General features: G+C 37.0%; 1 protein-coding gene across 6 annotated transcripts in view; it reads right to left on the reverse strand.

The window, feature by feature from the left end:
• ARFGEF1 (ADP ribosylation factor guanine nucleotide exchange factor 1) overlaps nt 1-18840 on the reverse strand; it is a 139507-nt gene that overhangs the window by 24024 nt on the left and 96643 nt on the right. For 5 of the 6 annotated variants that reach the window (XM_065895205.1, XM_065895209.1, XM_065895207.1 and 2 more), the window contains exons 19-25: nt 17188-17339; nt 13242-13370; nt 12160-12318; nt 11760-11910; nt 5247-5337; nt 305-345; nt 40-209 (exon numbers count right to left, since the gene is read on the reverse strand). In XM_065895205.1, coding sequence (XP_065751277.1) covers nt 40-209; nt 305-345; nt 5247-5337; nt 11760-11910; nt 12160-12318; nt 13242-13370; nt 17188-17339 — 893 coding nt within the window. The remainder of the gene's footprint in view (nt 1-39; nt 210-304; nt 346-5246; nt 5338-11759; nt 11911-12159; nt 12319-13241; nt 13371-17187; nt 17340-18840) is intronic. The other variant, XM_065895206.1, reaches the window with a different exon arrangement.

Below are 18840 nucleotides of genomic sequence, written 5' to 3' on the forward strand. Positions count from 1 at the left end.
AAATTACAAATTAAGCAAATCCTATAATTACTCAAATACCTTATTAAAATGATCTCCAATAACTTCCCAAATTCGAGACCACTGCAGTCTTATTCTTCCCATGTTGTAATATGATATTTCTACTATTTTTTGTAGACTAAACATTCTTGGATGTGTAGTGGAAAGTAATTCATCCATAGACACAGCACAGAGCCAACGGACAAAGTCCACTATAATATAAATGGATTAACATTTTTAAAACTTAACTTTGAAGTCTTTTAAGCTAAAAAATCAGTTTTTAAGTGGAGTAAATGTACATACTTACCAATAGCATTTCCATCTAGCCTTGTGGACCCTGTAAATATTCTAAAGAAAAAAATATAATTCAAAAACTTGTAATGTCTCACTCCTGATACATCAATTCAAAAGTAAGTGGCCTGGGGTACGAGCTACTTTTATCTGTTTTAAGGGAACAAAAAATCAGGTAATCAAATGAATATTTTTTTATCATGTATTTTAGTGACAAGTATAGCTTGGATATCCCTCCCTCCCTCCTTTGTACCGAATGATATATTAGAGCACAAATACACTGTTGTAATTTTATTAGTAAATTTATAAACACTAGGAAAGGTCTCTTATGAGAGTCTTAGAATAAGAAAAATGTTAAGTTGTAAAACTAATAATTGGCATACACAAAACAAGACTTTTCAATTTTCCTGAGTATTTACCCACATTAAACATGTTCTTAAAATGAAAACTTCTACTTTATTTTTATAAGCAATGTGTGTTTGATTCAAAAACTCATTTATGTTAAATTACAAATGGTTAATAGAACCTTGCAAATAGTCTCCAACAGTTTAACCAACAAGTGGCTAACCACTTTTCTTACAGCATTCAAATGGTGAGAGCTAAGCTATGCTGTCCAGCTTTGCCCTGCCTTCTTCACTGAGCTCTTTTACCGTGTTTCAAAGTTTCATAAAAGATTTCAGCATAAACATATTAGTCCTCTTATTTTAAAGTCTGCATTTTTATCCATGTTCCGAGCTTGTAACCAAGGGTTTGATATGACTTCCAGGATGAACTGATATTCCGTAATTTAAAATGTACATCATAGTATTTGCACGATAAAAATGAAACCTCAAAGGCAGCAGCAGGTCAAATATTAAACTTAGAAATAACAGTTGTCATAGTAACAGTAATAGCTACCAACAATCACAAGGTGGATACTATCCTAATTGCTTTATATATATATCCACTCACATAATAATCACAAACACCATGATTATATATACTATTATATTCCCAATTTTATCAACATAGAAACTGAGGCACAAAGATATTGAATAACTTTCTGAAAGTCACAGGACCAGTGTTAGAGACAAGATTCAAACCAGGACAGGCAGACTCCAGAGTCCACCCTCTCAACCATTTTGCTATACTGCTTCACACTTACCTGAGCAAAACATAATTTAAACATTTAAAATACATTCTAGTTTTTTCCTACTACCACTATCTAAAAATTCTGGGTATATCATGATTTTTCAACCTCAATGTCCTTGAAGGTCTATGCATCCTGGCAATGAGTAACAAAAACAAGATAGGAAAAATGGCTTAAAAACTGACAATGCAATAACTCAGAATCTGATCTCCTGCCAAAGGGGTATCTTGAGATTTCCTATATTGCTCTTATCAGTAGAACAAAACAATTCAAAAATCTGACTGAAAACACAATCTGGGAGAAAAAGTAAGAGTAATGGGGCCCCACTGAATCCACTGGTTAAGACTGGATCCAGAAATTCACAATATACAAAGCCTACGAACCTCTCACATGAACAAAAATGAGATTCGCTAGACTCTGCATTATGAATGTCATTAAGCTGTTTCTCAAACTAGAGGTATTCTCATGGAAGGCAATGGCTATAAAAACCATACCACAAAGAAGGTCAAAACTAAACAGTACAGGGGAAACAACAGGAGAAGGAACAAAAGAAACGAGAAAGCTTTTTTTCTTTTTAACTGAGAAGGAAGCAAATGACAAGGCATATAGGAGTAAAGAACAGAAGCTGAGATGGCGATTATATGCAACTCCAGGGGAAAGCAGCAATGAATCCTCTAAATGTGGTGAGATGGTGAAGAACAAAGGCAACAAGAACAGAGAAGATCGTCAGCAAACAGGTTCTGTCGACTCAGGAGACAGTGGAACGTGGGTGGAGCGCGCATCCTGAGAAAGGGCATTTAAATTCCTACTCACTTTGGTAGCCTCTGAGGGGTCACTCTATTTCTAGTAACGCTCCACTAAAGATAAACCAGATGGTGGAGCACAGCAGTCTGTGGAGGCATTTAAAGTTAAGCCTTAATATACTAAGGCAGGAGAACAGAGCTGTGTTTCACAGAATCATCCATGAAATGGATTCTACATGCCACATATGAAAAGCAGAGAACAGAAGTATGAGAATCTTGTGTGTTAATATCAAAAGACATTCCCTGAAAAGTACGAGTAGGAAAAAAAAATTGACAGATTACTAAATTCATTCATTTTATGATAGCAATGTAACAATGCAAAAAAAAAAAGATAAAACTTGCAGATTCTGGATCAAATAAACTTTTAGCTGTATGCGACATACAGGCAGACTAAATTACTGTGTATTTAACGTTTTCATAGTGAAAATATCAGACATAACATTTACTGCTTAGACCCAAATGAAAGATGTTTATGAGCAAACACAATTGGGGAGGAGCTGTCCATATTTTCTGATAGGTGACAGAATATTCCAAGGTGAGGGATGGGTCAGTATAAAGCTAGGTCTGGTGTGCTTAAAAAACAATAATAAAAATAAAAACTATGGTACTAAATAACTGTTTTTTAACTTTTTTTAATCATTTAACCAGGAATGATTTATCAGGGATAAATCATTCCTGGACAAAATCCACCCCTGGAAAGTTTAGTAATACTTATGAAGTATCTGGTTTAACAATGCCTAGCAAATGTTTCCCTAGCAAATCCTAGAGGATCAGGTACCCCAGATTAAAGTGCCCTATATTCTCCTAAATTCTAACAGTACAGGATTCCAAATACAAAAGTGAAGATAATCAGAAAATTTTACCATTTTAAAGCTTTTGATGGAACCACATATATCTTTCCATTGATAAATATAATTAAGCAAAGAAAACTTATTTTATTTTCCATATTTAGTTCCTATACTTGTCATAACAGATTATCCAGAACAATAGGCCTAAGGACAGTAAAATGACTTTTTTTGCTGGACAAGTACAGAACTTTCCAGGATGATGCCTGACAATATTCTCACCACTGTCTTGAATACCAGGGATATCTCACTGAATTAGCTTATAGACTAGAATCAGAATATTACAAATAAAAATAAACTCAGATACTCAGAAAGGAATTCAGAAGAAATTTAACAAGGAAGTGATATGTACCACATAAGAATAAAATAATCTTATAACAAATCAAAGAGGTAACTTTTAATGCTGTTACTATAAAGTAAAATTTAAATATTGAGGCCTTGTATAAAACTGGACATTGAATTTATGTTGTAGAAGTATCTGGTGATGAGTTTGAGACAATGAAGTACTAACAGAATTTGTGCTAAGACTCCTCTGAAACAGCACACATTCTTAAAATGGAGAGGCATATCATTTGTTCAAATGAGTGACATGTCTCCCTGTAACAAACAGTGGACAGTTGGATAAATCAGAACTGGCTTTGGTCATATAAAATATATTATGGAAACAGACTGTTGCCTGAACAGATTCTCATAATGACAGTGAAGATGATTTTCTGGATGGCTAGAAAACCATTTGGAAGACATCTATCCTAGTAGTAGAAGGGCAGATATTACACTGCTCTGGAGCTGTACATGCAGGCAGAAAGGCAGAGAGGTTGAACACACTCAGATATATGCTGCCTGAGTGTATATCTTGGTGCCACTCCTCCAACTTCTCTACTAATGAAAGGGTTAAGGTAATAATCAAGATAAGATTAGCCTGGTTGTGAGAATAAGCAAATTATCTAATTCCCCTCGTCTCAGTTTCCTCATTTGTAAATTGAGGACAATAATACTACTTATCTCAGAGGCTGCTGAAAGGATAAAATGAAGTAACACATGGAAAGCACTTTGTTTTTTTGGTTTGTTTTAAAGTGAAACAGTTATACATATACATATATCCAATTCTTTATTAGATCCCCTTCCCAGAAAGCACCTTGAAGAGTGCCAAGCAGCACATGTTAAGCCTTTGAGTTATATAGTAGGTATAAGATGATACACAATCTGTTTTCAACCTTCACAAGAGAAAGGCAAATTACCTCCTTCCCTTAAAAACAAACAAAAAAAAGGAATGCAAGTGGACATTGGACATGAAGAATTCTTTTCAAGGAAAAAGTTCCAGGGAGTATTGCCAGGGCCAGTAGCAAATGAACACTCTAGTTCTGTCCATACTTAGAGCAAAAAGTTTTTATCTAAAGCAAAGTAAAATAATGGATCAGCATGAGTCTCTAAGCACCAAAAACAATTATAGTACATATTGTATTTTCGAAAGTTTCCATCAGAAGTGTTAAAAAAGAATTTAAACATCAGTGTTGTAAAATGTTAAGTTTCAATTATTTGGGCATCCATCTGGAAAAAGCTCATCTTCAAAAAAAAAAAACCACTAGATATTGTCTTACACACTGGGAATTTTAAAAATCTAGAATAAACTAAATATTCTATAGTAAAATAAACCATAGTATAGATTTTCTTTTAGAAAACAAACTAAAAATGAGGAATATCTGGTAATGTATATAATATACAAATTCTGAAATCCTATTCAAAGAAGTTTATAATGAGAATTGCCACCAAACCCCTTCATTTCACCCATAATTCAATACTATATCATACACTCAAAAAGACAAATTATACTCTATTTTCAAACAGGGATAATAAGGGGAGTACATTTTCTATAAAGGAAATTTTAAAAAAGAAAAAACAGAACCGTGTTTTTTCTCATCAAGGGTACAATTTCCCTAATGCCCACTAATGTCTATCACTTAAATTTTCATACTGTTTATCTCCTTCCTATATTCTATGATTTGAAAGCAAAATTACAGGTACTTCATCATTTAAATCACAGCATATCACAATACAGTCTTATATTACTTAGGAGAAGATGTCCTGGCAATAATGTTTCTCTTTTAATTAACTAGCAGATACATCTAAGTGCTACAGAATTAAAAGTGTCCATCTGAGAAGGGAATAAAGCAAGCACCTTACCTATCTACGGCAACGACAACACTCTGAGAACTGGTCTCTCCAATGGATTCCTGAATACTTGCTATCTGCTTCCAGTCCACATTTCCTCCAACTGCCACACAGGAAAGAGAGGCATTTCAGCATGAAAAGCATTCAGTGGAAGAGCACACGTTCAGTGCTAAAACACATTTCTGAAATCAGTTATTTTCCTAATGAAAGAAATCAAGCTTTGGGGAAGTGATTCTTTTGGTATCAGTGACCATTTATCAAGGCCAAAGGTGCTTATCGAGCTGTATACTAAGTGGTATACAGACATGGTTAAAGACACAAACTTGTGTTTGCAAAGATCACACAACTTAGGGGCACTGAGAATTTTGATCACAAAATTAATGACATTAGGAATAATTTCCCTCACTGTTTAAGAAACACAGCACTAACCCCAGTTCCAAAGATATCTACTAATGGGGTTCCCTGGTGGCGCAGTGGTTGAGAGTCCGCCTGCTGATGCAGGGGACATGGGTTCGTGCCCCGGTCCAGGAAGATCCCACATGCCGCATCCGTGAGCCACGGCCGCTGAGCCTGCGCGTCCGGAGCCTGTGCTCCGCAACGGGAGAGGCCACAACAGTGAGAGGCCCGCGTACCGCAAAAAAAAAAAGATACCTACTAAGGAGGATTACCAATTCCATGTATCGATAATTAGATCTCCCCTGTAATGTACTCTCCAGTCCCATTTACAAATGTTTACTGGAAATTCTACCAGTATGCTGTAATATTCTCTTATTCAAAAGAATCACTCATCTTTTCCCCCAACACTGGTTCCATGTGTTAGGCAGCAAAACAACAGTTTCCCCAGTTTTCAAACTCTTAACCTTACAATCATCTTTGATATCCTTCCCTTCCTCCACTTTCACTAAATCTTTCTTTTGGGCTGTTTGTCATATGATTCATTCATTTTCATTCCTACTCAGTTTAGACCATTGTAACTTCAGGCCCAGATGACTATTACTATATATAACAGTTCCCTCACTTCTTTCCCTTTTACTGATTTTCCCCCTCTTCAATCTCTCCTTTCTTCTCCTGGAGATTAATTTTCCTAAGTCATCACCTTCATTTTGCTTACTATTACTTTCAGGACAAAGTATAAACTTTTCAGCCTAGAGCTTAAGGCAGTTCCCCTCAACATTCTTTTTTTTTTTTTTTTCCCTTAAACATTCTTGCCAATACCTGTCTCTATTCAGGCCATCCCACAACTACCTAAAATTTATCTACCAAGACCCAAATTTGAGTTCTCAATGAAGGATTCCTCTCCACTGTTTCACCTTCCTCTGTAAGTATTTAAGTTTATACTTAAATAAATACTGCTCAAATCAGAATTTCTTCCATTTAGTTTCTTATTTAAATTACTTTAGGTGTGTTATTGTTGCCTTCTCAGCCAGATAAAAAGTTCCAAGATTAGGAACCAAATCATACACTTTCTTTGTATTCCTCTACTCAATATTAAGTCCAAAGCAAATGCTCAACAAATACTTGTTGACTCGATTGACTAGACACTCAATAAATGACTTTTTGGATGCAAACATAATAGACAATGTTATTTAAACTAGCTGAACTCAAATTCTATTCCGGGAACTGAACAAAGTGAAAAGAATGTGATCCCTGTCCTACAGAGCTAACAATTTACCAGGAGAGACAGGCTTACGACCAACTTTAATACAATATAACAATTATTTCATGGCTGAAATGAACTAATTACATATAATACAAGTGTTGTTAAACAGAACTAATTTTGACAGGGGAAGGGAGAATGCGGTGTTAGCTCATGGAAAGGCTTCACGTGACAAAATATTAATTCAAGTTAGGCCTAAAAGGATGATCATGTGGGAAAGAAAGGAGAAAAAGCAATTCAGGAAGAAGGAGCAGCATACATAAAGTAATGGAAGTATGCACGTGCAGGTCATGTTCCAACACACTTGGGTGAAGCCATAATGGAGGATGATTCTGGCAGGGGACAATGAAGGACAGAAAGACGAGCAGTAGGAGATGAAGCTGGAAAAACAGACTAGAAATAGAATGTGAAGAACCTAGACTGTCACGTTTAATGCACTACTTTTGAGAACAGGGAACCATCAGACCTTTTAGAAGACTGACATGATCCAATCTATTTTCTGAAAAATAATTCTGGTAATATCTGTAGAACACAGTGAAACAGGCAGAGCTACTGGAGCCATGGAGACAAATTAAGAGTCTATTTCTATAACATAAGTGAACAAGGATGAAAGCCTGAAATAAGTGACAGAGAACTAGGGTGGTAGGGAAAATAGTGTCAAGCCACACCTGAGGTATGTAGCACATTACAGGAATTTAATGAAGAAAAATCTGTGAGAAAAAATAATGCCAATCACCACATAACTTTCTTTGTGTGTCAGCTGAATGTCCTTCCTATAGAGATTTCTATACCTTTTATATTTAAATATTGATATAATAATTTGTAATCATTAATAATAAACTTACTTAAAGAATATTTAAAATGCCTAACAATCCAAGAACCAATTTCATAAGTATATAAAATCTTTCAGGGCTTCCCTGGTGGTGCAGTGGTTGGGAGTCTGCCTGCCAATGCAGGGGACACGGGTTTGAGCCCTGGTCTGGGGGGGATCCCACATGCCGCGGAGCGGCTGGCCCCGTGTGCCGCAGCTGCTGAGCCTGTGCTCTGGAGCCTGCGAGCCGCAACTGCTGAGGCCCGTATGCCTGGAGCCTGTGCTCTGCAGCGGGAGAGGCCACTGAAGTGGGAAGCCCATGCACCACAACAAAGAGTAGCCCCCGCTCACCGCAGCTAGGGAGAGCCTGCATGCATCAGCAGGGACCTGACAGCCAGAAATTAAAATAAAATAAAATAAATTTATAAAAAAAAACTTTCAAACATCTGTATAACAGTATAAGTAATAGGCTAATAATTTCAGTTTTACCAAAGAAATTATTCAAAAGCACAAATATTTAGGTTAACTAAGAACAAAGATGTAGGTGCTGTGATATTCACGTAAGATTTATATGACCAAGCAACTGAATTTTTAAACTTTAATATATACCATAAAAGAACAGTATGCATATAATTCAAACCTAATAATCATATGCTATGTATTCTTTTCTTTCTTTCTTTTTTAAATAAATGTATTTATTTATTTTTGGCTGTGTTGTGTCTTCGCTACTGTGCCCGGGCTTTCTCCAGTTACGGCGAGCAGGGGCTACTCTTTGTTGCAGTGCGCAGGCTTCTCATTGCAGTGGCTTCTCTTGTTGCGGAGCACGGGCTCTAGGTGCACAGGCTTCAGTAGTTGTGCCTCATGGGCTCCAGAGCACAGGCTCAGTAGTTGTGGCACACGGGCTTAGATGCTCCACGGCACGTGGGATCTTCTCGGGCCAGGGCTCGAACCTGTGTCCCCTGCACTGGCAGGCAGATTCTTAACCACTGTGCCACCAGGCAAGTCCCATGCTGTGTATTCTTAATAACTAAAAGTTTCATGTTTCCAAAAAGTGAAAGTACAGATTTGTATCACAGCAGTAAGAAAAGTCAGATAAACATACACTCAGCCCTATTAACCTGGTTACATGAATATTTGGAGTATGGATGCTGTTAATAAAGGAGGATATTAATTTATTTCTTAAAAAACGTATTATATACAGACTAAACCAGCTCAGTCATCTGTACCACAACCTCTTCTAGCTTCAGTTCTGACCACAGCGTCCTGAAAAAAGCATTTGTCTGAGCAGGTGACAGGGCACAGTTGGAAGGGTGGACATCTGCCACACTGGGCGAGTTGGGAACTAACCACTGAGATAAGCTGAAGGGAGGGCTCTGCCCAACAGGGGCCGCGTCAACAGAGTGCCTCCCTCTAGGACACAGATTAAAATCTGAGAGACCTGATCACTTTGCAGTGAGTGGAGAACGCAGCAAGCTGAAAAGAGAAGTGGACGACACAAGAGGAAGCCTATATAAAGCATGAGAGAGGTGGAAGAGTATGGCTGGTCGCTTGAGTGGCTTGGAAGCTTGGAATTTTTATCTCATTTCCAGATTCCAAGTGTATATTTTAATATAAATTCCCTTTTCCTGAAGGGAGAAGACAACTCATCTCATCTCCTTGCAACCTAAGTAGTACAGCAGCACAGTGATCAAATTAATTTTAATTCATTTTCAAGTATACCACTAAGCATTATCAGCAATTATGACTTCTCTTGTTTTACTAACACTGACAGTAGATAAAATATTCCACTGGTCATTATTTTTAGTGTAACCTACTTCTGTTACTTGCCAAAACTGAGCCCTGGCAACCTCAACTATCTTTGGTTGGGCTTTCCTCCACTCCCTAGGACTTATTGGAAAAAACAAAAGCAGCTTTCAAAAGCTGCTGAATCAATCAATGCACATTCACTTCACTTGCCTGTAAATATTTTTCATTTGTATCTCATTCTGCCTGCTGGAACAATTATAGTTCTAATGTCTGAGTCAGACTTCCAGGTTGCTTCCAGGTTATATACGTCACCAACCATGCAGGTGCTCAGGCAGTTCTAAGTCCTGCAGCTGGCTCACCAAGTTATCGGGTCTATACCTGCACCTCCCAGAATCACAGAATCTAAGATGCAACTGAGGTACAGGCTGCACTGCTGGCTGCCACAGCTGGATTACCACTGGGCACTAACTGTTCCAGTCCAACCTGAAGCCACAACATGGTCCTCGTCTTTACTTCCTTCTCTATGGATTGTTTTTCAAGCTTGAAATTCTTCTAAATTTCCTAAGAATTTTTATTGCAAGCAACAACAGAGAAATCACTAAATCATAAAAAGACAGAAATGTCCAGAAACACAATGTTACAGTACAAAGCCTCAAAAGGTAAATGGTGGGACTTCCCCAGTGGCGCAGTGGTTAAGAATCCGCCTGCCAATGGAGAAGACACAGGTTCAATCCCTGGTGCGGGAAGATCCCACATGCCCTGCAGCAACTAAGCCTGTGTGCCACAACTACTGAGGCTGTGCTCTAGAGCCCACACGCCACAACTACTGAAGCCTGTGTGCTCTGGGGCCCGCGTACCACAACTACTGAGCCTGCGAGCTGCAATTACTGAAGCCTGTGCACCTAGAGCCCGTGCTCCGCACCAAGAGAAGCCACTGCAATGAGAAGCCCGCACACGGCAACAAAGAGTAGCCTCTGCTCGCCGCAACTAGAGAAAGCCCACGCACAGCAATGAAGACCCAATGCAGCCAAAAATAAATAACATTATTTTTTTAAAAAAGGTAAATGGTAAATATTCTTAGATCTCAGGTTTATTCCTTCTTGTTCTCTTTAAGTCATGTCTCTAGATTTCTTGGTTGGAAGTGAGGTAGGGAGGATGGATAAAGAATAATCCAGGAACAATTAATATACCAGCCACTGTACTAAGTCCACTTATATATATTTTTATTTAATCCTGACAACTCTGTAAGTAGATATTACCATTAGTTTGCAAAAGAGGAATCTGAAGCTCAGAGAATTAAAGTAACTTGCACACAGTAAAGAAGAAATATGGAAGAATTCAAACCCAGAAGTACAGTATTCAAAGTGAAAGACAGTCTAAACTTGGCTTCTTCCCTGGCGGAACCCTTTCCATTTATGACTAAAAATGTATTGTCTTTGGTTCCTCTGTACCCATTTTTGCTAATACCTTCCTTTTTTTTCTACTGGGTTAAATCTGGAAGGTCCTGGCTATACTGAGTTCATGGGGAACCATGGGAAAGTTTCCAGACTGGCATTAAGAGTTTGGTTATGTCTGCACAGCGCCTTTAAAAAAATATGAATATGAATGCCTTCTCCAGTTGCCCCAACTATTTATCATCTTAAGCCTTCACTCATAAATGTTATCTGCTTAGTCTTTAAAGCTGGTTAATTTTTTATATATATTTTCAGATTATTTTCCATTACAGGTTATTACAAATATTAAATATAGTTCCTTGCACTATGCAGTAAATCCCTGTTGCTTATCTATTTTATGTACAGTAGTTTTTATCTGTTAATCCCATATTCCTAGTTTTTCCCTTCCCCCCTCCCTATTCCCTTTGGTAAATATAAATTTGTTTTCTATGTTTGTGAGTCTGTTTCTGTTTTGCATACAGATTCATTTGTATTATCTTTTAGATTCCACCTGTAAGTGATATCATATAATATTTGTCCTTCTCTGTCTTACTTCACTAAATATAATATTCTCAGTCCATTCATATTGCTGCAAATGGCAATATTTCATTCTTTTTTATGTAAAAGCTGGTAATTTAAAACTGAACCTTTCTCCCACCCCCAACTGTGAGATTATGACTAACGGTCACTTAATATTGGAAACTAGACCAGGCAAAAGAGACTTACAATGTCACCTTGCTTTTCCCTCATAAGGCTAGTCAAAGGGCATTTTATCTTATCCCTCTAAATCTGTTTTATTGCTACAACAAAGTTACTTATATTGAGCAAGTTAAAAATAAATTTTGATACTTCACAAAAGTAATTCAAAAAATTCTCACCTAGCCCGAGACCCACAAATTCATCAGGAGCCTGCTCTCTTGTTCCAGTAAGAGATCCTTCTCTGCCTCGAACTGTTCCAGAAATGTACCGAGGTTTCACTCCAGTTCCTATAAGTTGTGCAAGCTCCAACTGACTGATGCACTTCAGAATCTTAATTACAAAAAGGAAAAAAATTTAAATTCCATGTTACAAATGTTCGCAAAAATATTTAAATGTACTCAATCACGATTTAAACATAGGCTACATTATAAATCATTATAAAAAGCTAAATGTACTTACCCTGAATGTACTAAATTAATTTTCTCCCCAAACACTTAAGCATGTCAGTGATATACTGTTTAGCATGAGCTCATTTTATAAACCAGATTGCAAAGCTGAAAATAAAGGAAGTGCTTATACCTCATGCCATGAATTTCCTAGATAATTTCCATCTGTATGAGCCACTGTGATAAGTGTTTTAATTGTGTCAATGTTCTTCTGTTTCATTTCAGTAATCCCAGAACTCACTGTAAGTAAGGTAAATCTTGCTAGCGCCTGGACATATGCATCTCTTTCCAGCTATGAAAAAGAGAAAAAGCAAACTTACATGGTTGTAAACACAACAGGGTAATCCCTAGCTCCCTACTGACAAACTGTTTACTTGTTCAGTAAGTTTTTAACTAAGTCATGAATTACATATAATACCTTAAACTGTAGTTTTTTTTTAATTTTAAGATGAATGAAGCAGAAAAGGATGAATTTCTAAAACTGAAAGGCAATGGAGGTGTCAAATCAAGACAAGATTTTAGTGACAATAATTCATATATATAGTAAAAAAAATTCATTGAGCATTTATGTTTCAAGTGACTGAACTAGCAGAAAGCTGATTTATAAATTTGCTTATTTTTTCTCTACAGCTAGACTGCTTTTTAAGCTATAACATTCATAATTAAATGTGAAATGGGTTTTTAAAAAGAAAGCAGGCAAAGCATTGGCTAAAATTTATTATCAGACAAAGCACATAAATTACTAGAAGGGACTGTCTTCATAAAAATTGTTCTAGATACTTGGGTCTCTTAAAGATAACTTGTTCTTAGGATAGGTAAAGTTATATATATATATATATATATATATATATATATATATATATATATAAAATGTGAAAAACATATGATTCAATAAATAAAAACATGCAACACAGATAAGATATTCAAATTGCAATATAGGAATTCAAACTCTTGGAAACTCTGTACATAGCTAATATTCTACAGAGAAAAAAACTGCAAACCAAAGTTATTATGACGAATTTTAGACACATCAATAAAGAACTACCCTGTTCCGTCACAGCTTCTTGGAAACGTAAACATGAAGACAGTTTAATTCCATTATAAACTTGAAATTCATTTTTAATAATTTCAACACAAGAAATAATTTAAACTGTAGTAATGACAAAAATAATTTACGCTTTCCAGACTGGCTACAAAGGCAAAATTCTTTGTTACCTGAATGCTGAAAATGCATGCAATTCTGATTGCACATCTTATACCTTCCAGGCAAAGAGAGGCTACTTCAGTATCATCACAGTCTTGTAGACCCACACTGAATGCAGCCAGAAAAGGGGTCCAAGCCAACTAGAAAGATTAAAAATTTGAAATACATCACAAACATCAAGTGATAATTAAACTTTATGATAATACTATATTAACATCTCTCAGATTTCAGGCAATTTGAGGAAGTTCTGAAAAAAAAAGCAATGAGTTTCTTGGCATAGTTACTTGGAAAGCTTTCTTAGACAAAGGAGAAACTATATAATGCCGCCTGGGCTTAAATAAGCGGGAGAGCAAAATTATAAATTTGGGAGAGAACACTAGGCATATTTTAAGCACAGCATTTATAAATTATTTACATTAATGAAAAATGGGAATAGTCAATACTCATAAATTATATTAATTCTACCCCTGACTTCAGAACTCCTCTCCCTCTGTAAGCTGTGTCTCTTGCAATATTTCATGGACTAATTTTATTTCCAAGAAAATCCTTTTAACCATTTTCCACTTGTAACAGTTACATTACTCTCTTTTCTTTAAGCCTGCTCTGTGGACATCATTTAGCCTTATTTATTTATTTTATTTTGGTAGTCAAATATTTTACTTTGAAACATGAGTGATATCTCTGGTTCCTAGTTGGACAATATTTTAAAATACAGTTCAATAAAATACATCTTGATTACAGACTATGAAAGCCAACAAACACTAAATTTTAATAGAACTGAATACCTTGTGAAATTGTAATGTAAAATAAACAAAAAAAGAGAGCTACCTCTAACTACTGAAAATCCTCATATCAAATCATATGTGTATATACTGGTGTGTGCATGTGTGTGTATAACTTTGAAATGTCTGATACAAGAGTATTCGCTGCTTTTGATAGGTCAAAATGAAGCAAAACTATATATCTGTATAGCCATACAGATGAAAAACGTTTATACCAGTGTGGTACAGAAACGACAACTGGAATTTTTTAAAGATCTAAAAAAATTTTAGCACTATTAAGAAAAACAGAATCACCCAAAGCTTTGCTTATAACGTCAGAAAGTTTAGAAGTACAAGTGTAATTCCTAAACAGAGGAATATAAGCACAGTAACTAACTTCCAGTCCTAGCCTTGTTACTTATTTAACCTCTTTTTTTCTGAACCTCATTTCTTCCCCTTTAATACCTGGACTGCCACTATAGAGAGATGCTGTGGGAAGCATAGGAAGTACAGTACCTTTAAAATACAAAGCACCACATTAAAGTAATAAATTACACATCCTACTATAAGTGAAGAAACAGCACATCTATTTGGAAACCTTTGTAATATTTTATACAAGGAGAAGTATAGGGTTCTTAAGCCTGTGACAAAAGGTTTAACCCCACTGCAAATTAAAGACAATGACTTGTCTTATCAAATTATACCTAAATAACATCCAGAGGACAGTGAAATTGTCCCCTCAAATGCATAAATCTCTATAGAATACAATCTGGCAATATGTAAAAAGGTTCTTAATAAGGTTTTCATCCCTTAATATTATATCACATTCTAGGAATCTCTCATTCATTCCTTTACTCAGCCAATGCTTATTTACTGAGTGAGCACTAACTACAAGCCAGGAATTGTGCTAGACATTGGGAAAAGTCAACAGAACAGATGTAGTCCCTTGCCTCATGGAGCTTAAAGTCTAGTAAAGAAATAGACATTCAGTTTTAAAATAAATAAATGTATAAATACATACTGTTATAAATACAATGAAGGAAGAGTATATAGCATGTTATGAAAAGGGACCTAATCTAGATTAGAGGGGCCAGGGCAGAACTCTCTGAGAAAGTAACATTTAAAGTAGAAACTACTCAGGCAAAGAAGGAAAAGGCATCCTAGACAAAGGACACAGCTTGTATGAATGCTCTGAAGAGAAAATAATTTAGGACATTCTAGAAATGGAAAGAATACCAGTGTGGCTGCAGCACAGTAAGAGACAAGAACTCTAGCGATGAGGTTGAAGGAAGGTGGAGCTCTAGACCACACATGGTCTACAGACCCTTGGAATGTGCTAGGTTTCATCATAGTTGCAAAGTCAGTGAATGGCTTTAAGGAAGAAGGTGACAGTTCATTTTGTATTTTAAACATTTTGGCCTCTGTAAGTGGGTACGAGAAGCACAAAAGTAGACATAAGGATACTAGTCAGGAGGATGTTACAGCGACAAGAGTGAGAAATGAAAGTAACTGGAGACGGTAATTACAGTAGAAATGGCAGTGAGAGGAAAGGTTCTTAATTCTAGCTTAGAGGATTAGTTTAAACAAAGGATAACTAATCCAGAGAATAGATCATAAAAGCTACTTATGAAGAATTTTTAATGATATGGGGAAATACTTATGTGAGAAACAGCAAGATACAAAATTCTACACATAGTAGGATCACAACTGCTTAAGATAAAAAGTAGTATGTAAACATATTAACAGAAATTTTTTCTGAGTGGTACAATTATGGCTGGTTCCTTATTCTTTTCGTTTTTCCATCCTCCACCTCCCGTCTACCAAAAACATTTGAAAAGAAAAACAAAATAAAGGTATAAGATTATTCAAAACAAAACAAAGCAAAAATCTGCTTTGTAATTTATTTCATAATAAAGAGAAAGTATATCTTATATTTTGACATCACTTTCTACATTATGCCAAAAGAAAGGCCAGTTATACTCCACTGTTCCTTCTAACGTTATCTCCCTAGCATCCCCGCTCGCGTCCTGTAACTCTCCATCAACTTTTAGAAAGGTCACTATCACACAGACCTTGAAGTAGGGGTAGAACTGTAAAATTTTAGAGCTGAAACCTTGTAGTCATCTTTTACTACCCATACACATATGTAGTTATGAATGAGAACTCGAATTATAATCTTCAACCTCCACAGTCCATCTAACCACACTGTGTCACAAACAGAAATGTACTTAACCCATTTTTCCTTCTCAAACTTGACTGGACTCCCCTCCATTTCCCTACAATCCTTATGATGCACTGCTTACTCCTTCTGGAATTTGAAGAAAGGATAGAAAAAAAGAATAGGAAAATGAAGACTGAATGGGAAATCAAATTTTAAAGAAGCAGTAAGAATCATTCTTACTAGATCTATAAACATAAGAAAGCTCCCTTTTGTTCCTGACTCTACTTTCTGGGCCCCAGGAATACTCAGAACCCTCAGCTTAGTTCCTGGGCCAGAGCACTGAAAGAGAGTAGGAGGCTCAAGATCGCTTTGAGATTTCAGGGAACTCCAAAGCTCTAAATAGAACACAGAGGAAACCAGGCCAAGGCTTAATTCTCCAAAGAGCTTTCTGTTCTTAAGATCACACGCCTATTAATTGCTAATCATGCATACCTTTTCTCATTCTCTTCAAGAAAAATTTTATATTTGCGATCTCCTAAATAATATGGCTTTCACTTCTGGGTGTATACTAATGGGCTATACCACTGTATTTCCTTAACTTAAGAATATGCTGAACAGGACTTCCCTGGTGGCGCAGTGGTTAAGAATCCACCTGCCAATGCAGGGGACACGGGTTTGAGCCCTGATCCGGGAAGATTCCACATGCCACGGAACAACTAAGCCCGTGCGCCACAACTACTGAGTCTGCACTCTAGAACCTGTGAGCCACAACTACTGAGCCCGCGTACTGCAACTACTGAAGCCCGTGCGCCTAAAGCCCGTGCTCCGCAACAAGAGAACCCACTGCAATGAGAAGCCTGCACACCACAACGAAGAGTAGCCCCCGCTCGCCGCAACTAGAGAAAGCCTGAGCACAGCAATGAGGACCCAATGCAGCCGAAAAATAAAAAAATTAATAATTAAAAAAAAAAGAATATGCTGAACAGCAGTATATATAAATATATACACTGCAAACAAGTTATTAGTAACGCTTACCTTAAACATAGGTCTCACATGCTCCAAATGTGTCGCACTTGTGAAAGGTGCTTGAACATGGCTCACGGCCTCCATGAGTGCTTTAGCTGTCTTGGCCATCTGTTCCATTTCTAAGTTATACAGAAGTCTTCTTTGTTTTTCACTGGCTACATCTGAAACAACAAACACTATTAGTGTTTAAAATGTAAAGCCTTTAAGAATGCTATTTTGATGTTTTAGTATAAAATAATAAGTACTACCAATGAATACTAATTCCAAATAGTCCTAAGAAGCCAGACACAAAAGGTCACATAATGCATGATTCCATTTGGATGAAATATCCAGAGTAGGTAAATCCATAGAAGCAGAAAGCAGACTGGTGACAGCCAGGGGCTGAGGAAAGGTAGGGAACATGGGAAAGCTGCTTAACGGATACGTGGTTTTATTTTGGGGTGATGAAATGTTTTGGAACTATACAGAGGTGGCGGTTACACAACACTGTGAATGTACTAAATGCCACTAATTGTTCACTTCAAAATGGTTAATTTTATGTTATATGAATTTCAAAAATGAAAGAAAAAAATATCCTGAACTAGGAGGCAGGGATACATGGAAAATCTATGAAAAGGGAAGAGAGTAGGTACAAATCTGTCCCAATGAAAGTACTAGGGAAACACCCCAAACATGGGCTAGAAGAGAAGAGAGGTTAGTAAAAGGCAATGGTATCCTCATATGACACAGGCTTGAATGATCTCCTGAGCTGACAAGAAAACAGTGGCCCTAACACTTGGGATGATTTCAGAATTTCAGCACACCATCACCTCCTTCCCATACCCCACTGCTCAGTGATTTCCTACCACCATATGGAGAAGAGGCCACAGAATGAGGGGTATGAAGATGTTACTATACGGGTGTGAGGAAGAAAGTGAAATCAGATAACTGGCATCTACTTAGGTGTGAAAATGAAGTCTTGATCAATATACTTAATTTTTTAAGTAGAAGCAAATAACGCTACCAAGTAAACTGCTGATCGGTGCTGGACTGCAGTAAGAGCCAAGGATGCCGAGTTCAAGACGTGGCTTTGCCACTCTTTGGGTTTTAGGTCTAGAGAATTAGTGAAAGTTTTTACATTGCACTCAGCTCATAGATTCTATGATTCTAAGTTTCCTAACCTCTCTGCACTTGTTCCCTCTTCTATAAAATGAGGGAGAACTTACTAAAATTCCTTAGAATCATTCCCTATATTCCCCAAAAGATAAGGCCATTTATACTCCACTATTCCTTCTAACATTATCTCCACAGCCTCCGACTCTCATCTGATAATTCTTCATCAACTTCTAGAAATACACGTATCACACAGGCCTTTTTGATTCTCTCCTGTTGATAGAATTTTGCTACTGCAATTTGTTCTTTTAGATGAAGCCTGAGATTCCACTTCCAAGTGGAAGTTGCTCAGAAAGGCAGGAGTTCTCTTTCCATGTTATATTACTGAGCCACTACCCTCACCTCATTCCTGCAGTCAGACTTTAGCTCTAATTTAATCACCACTATCTACATGCACAGAACGTGGAGAATGGAGCTAGGCCCCCCCCCCCCCCCCCCCCGCTGGCTCCTGAAGCCGGTCAGATTTGGGAATGCCACAGCGGTATAACTTGTGGTGCATCTGAAGTAGTG

The sequence above is a fragment of the Phocoena phocoena genome, chromosome 17, assembly GCF_963924675.1.
Source record: "Phocoena phocoena chromosome 17, mPhoPho1.1, whole genome shotgun sequence".
Lineage (NCBI taxonomy): Eukaryota > Metazoa > Chordata > Mammalia > Artiodactyla > Phocoenidae > Phocoena > Phocoena phocoena.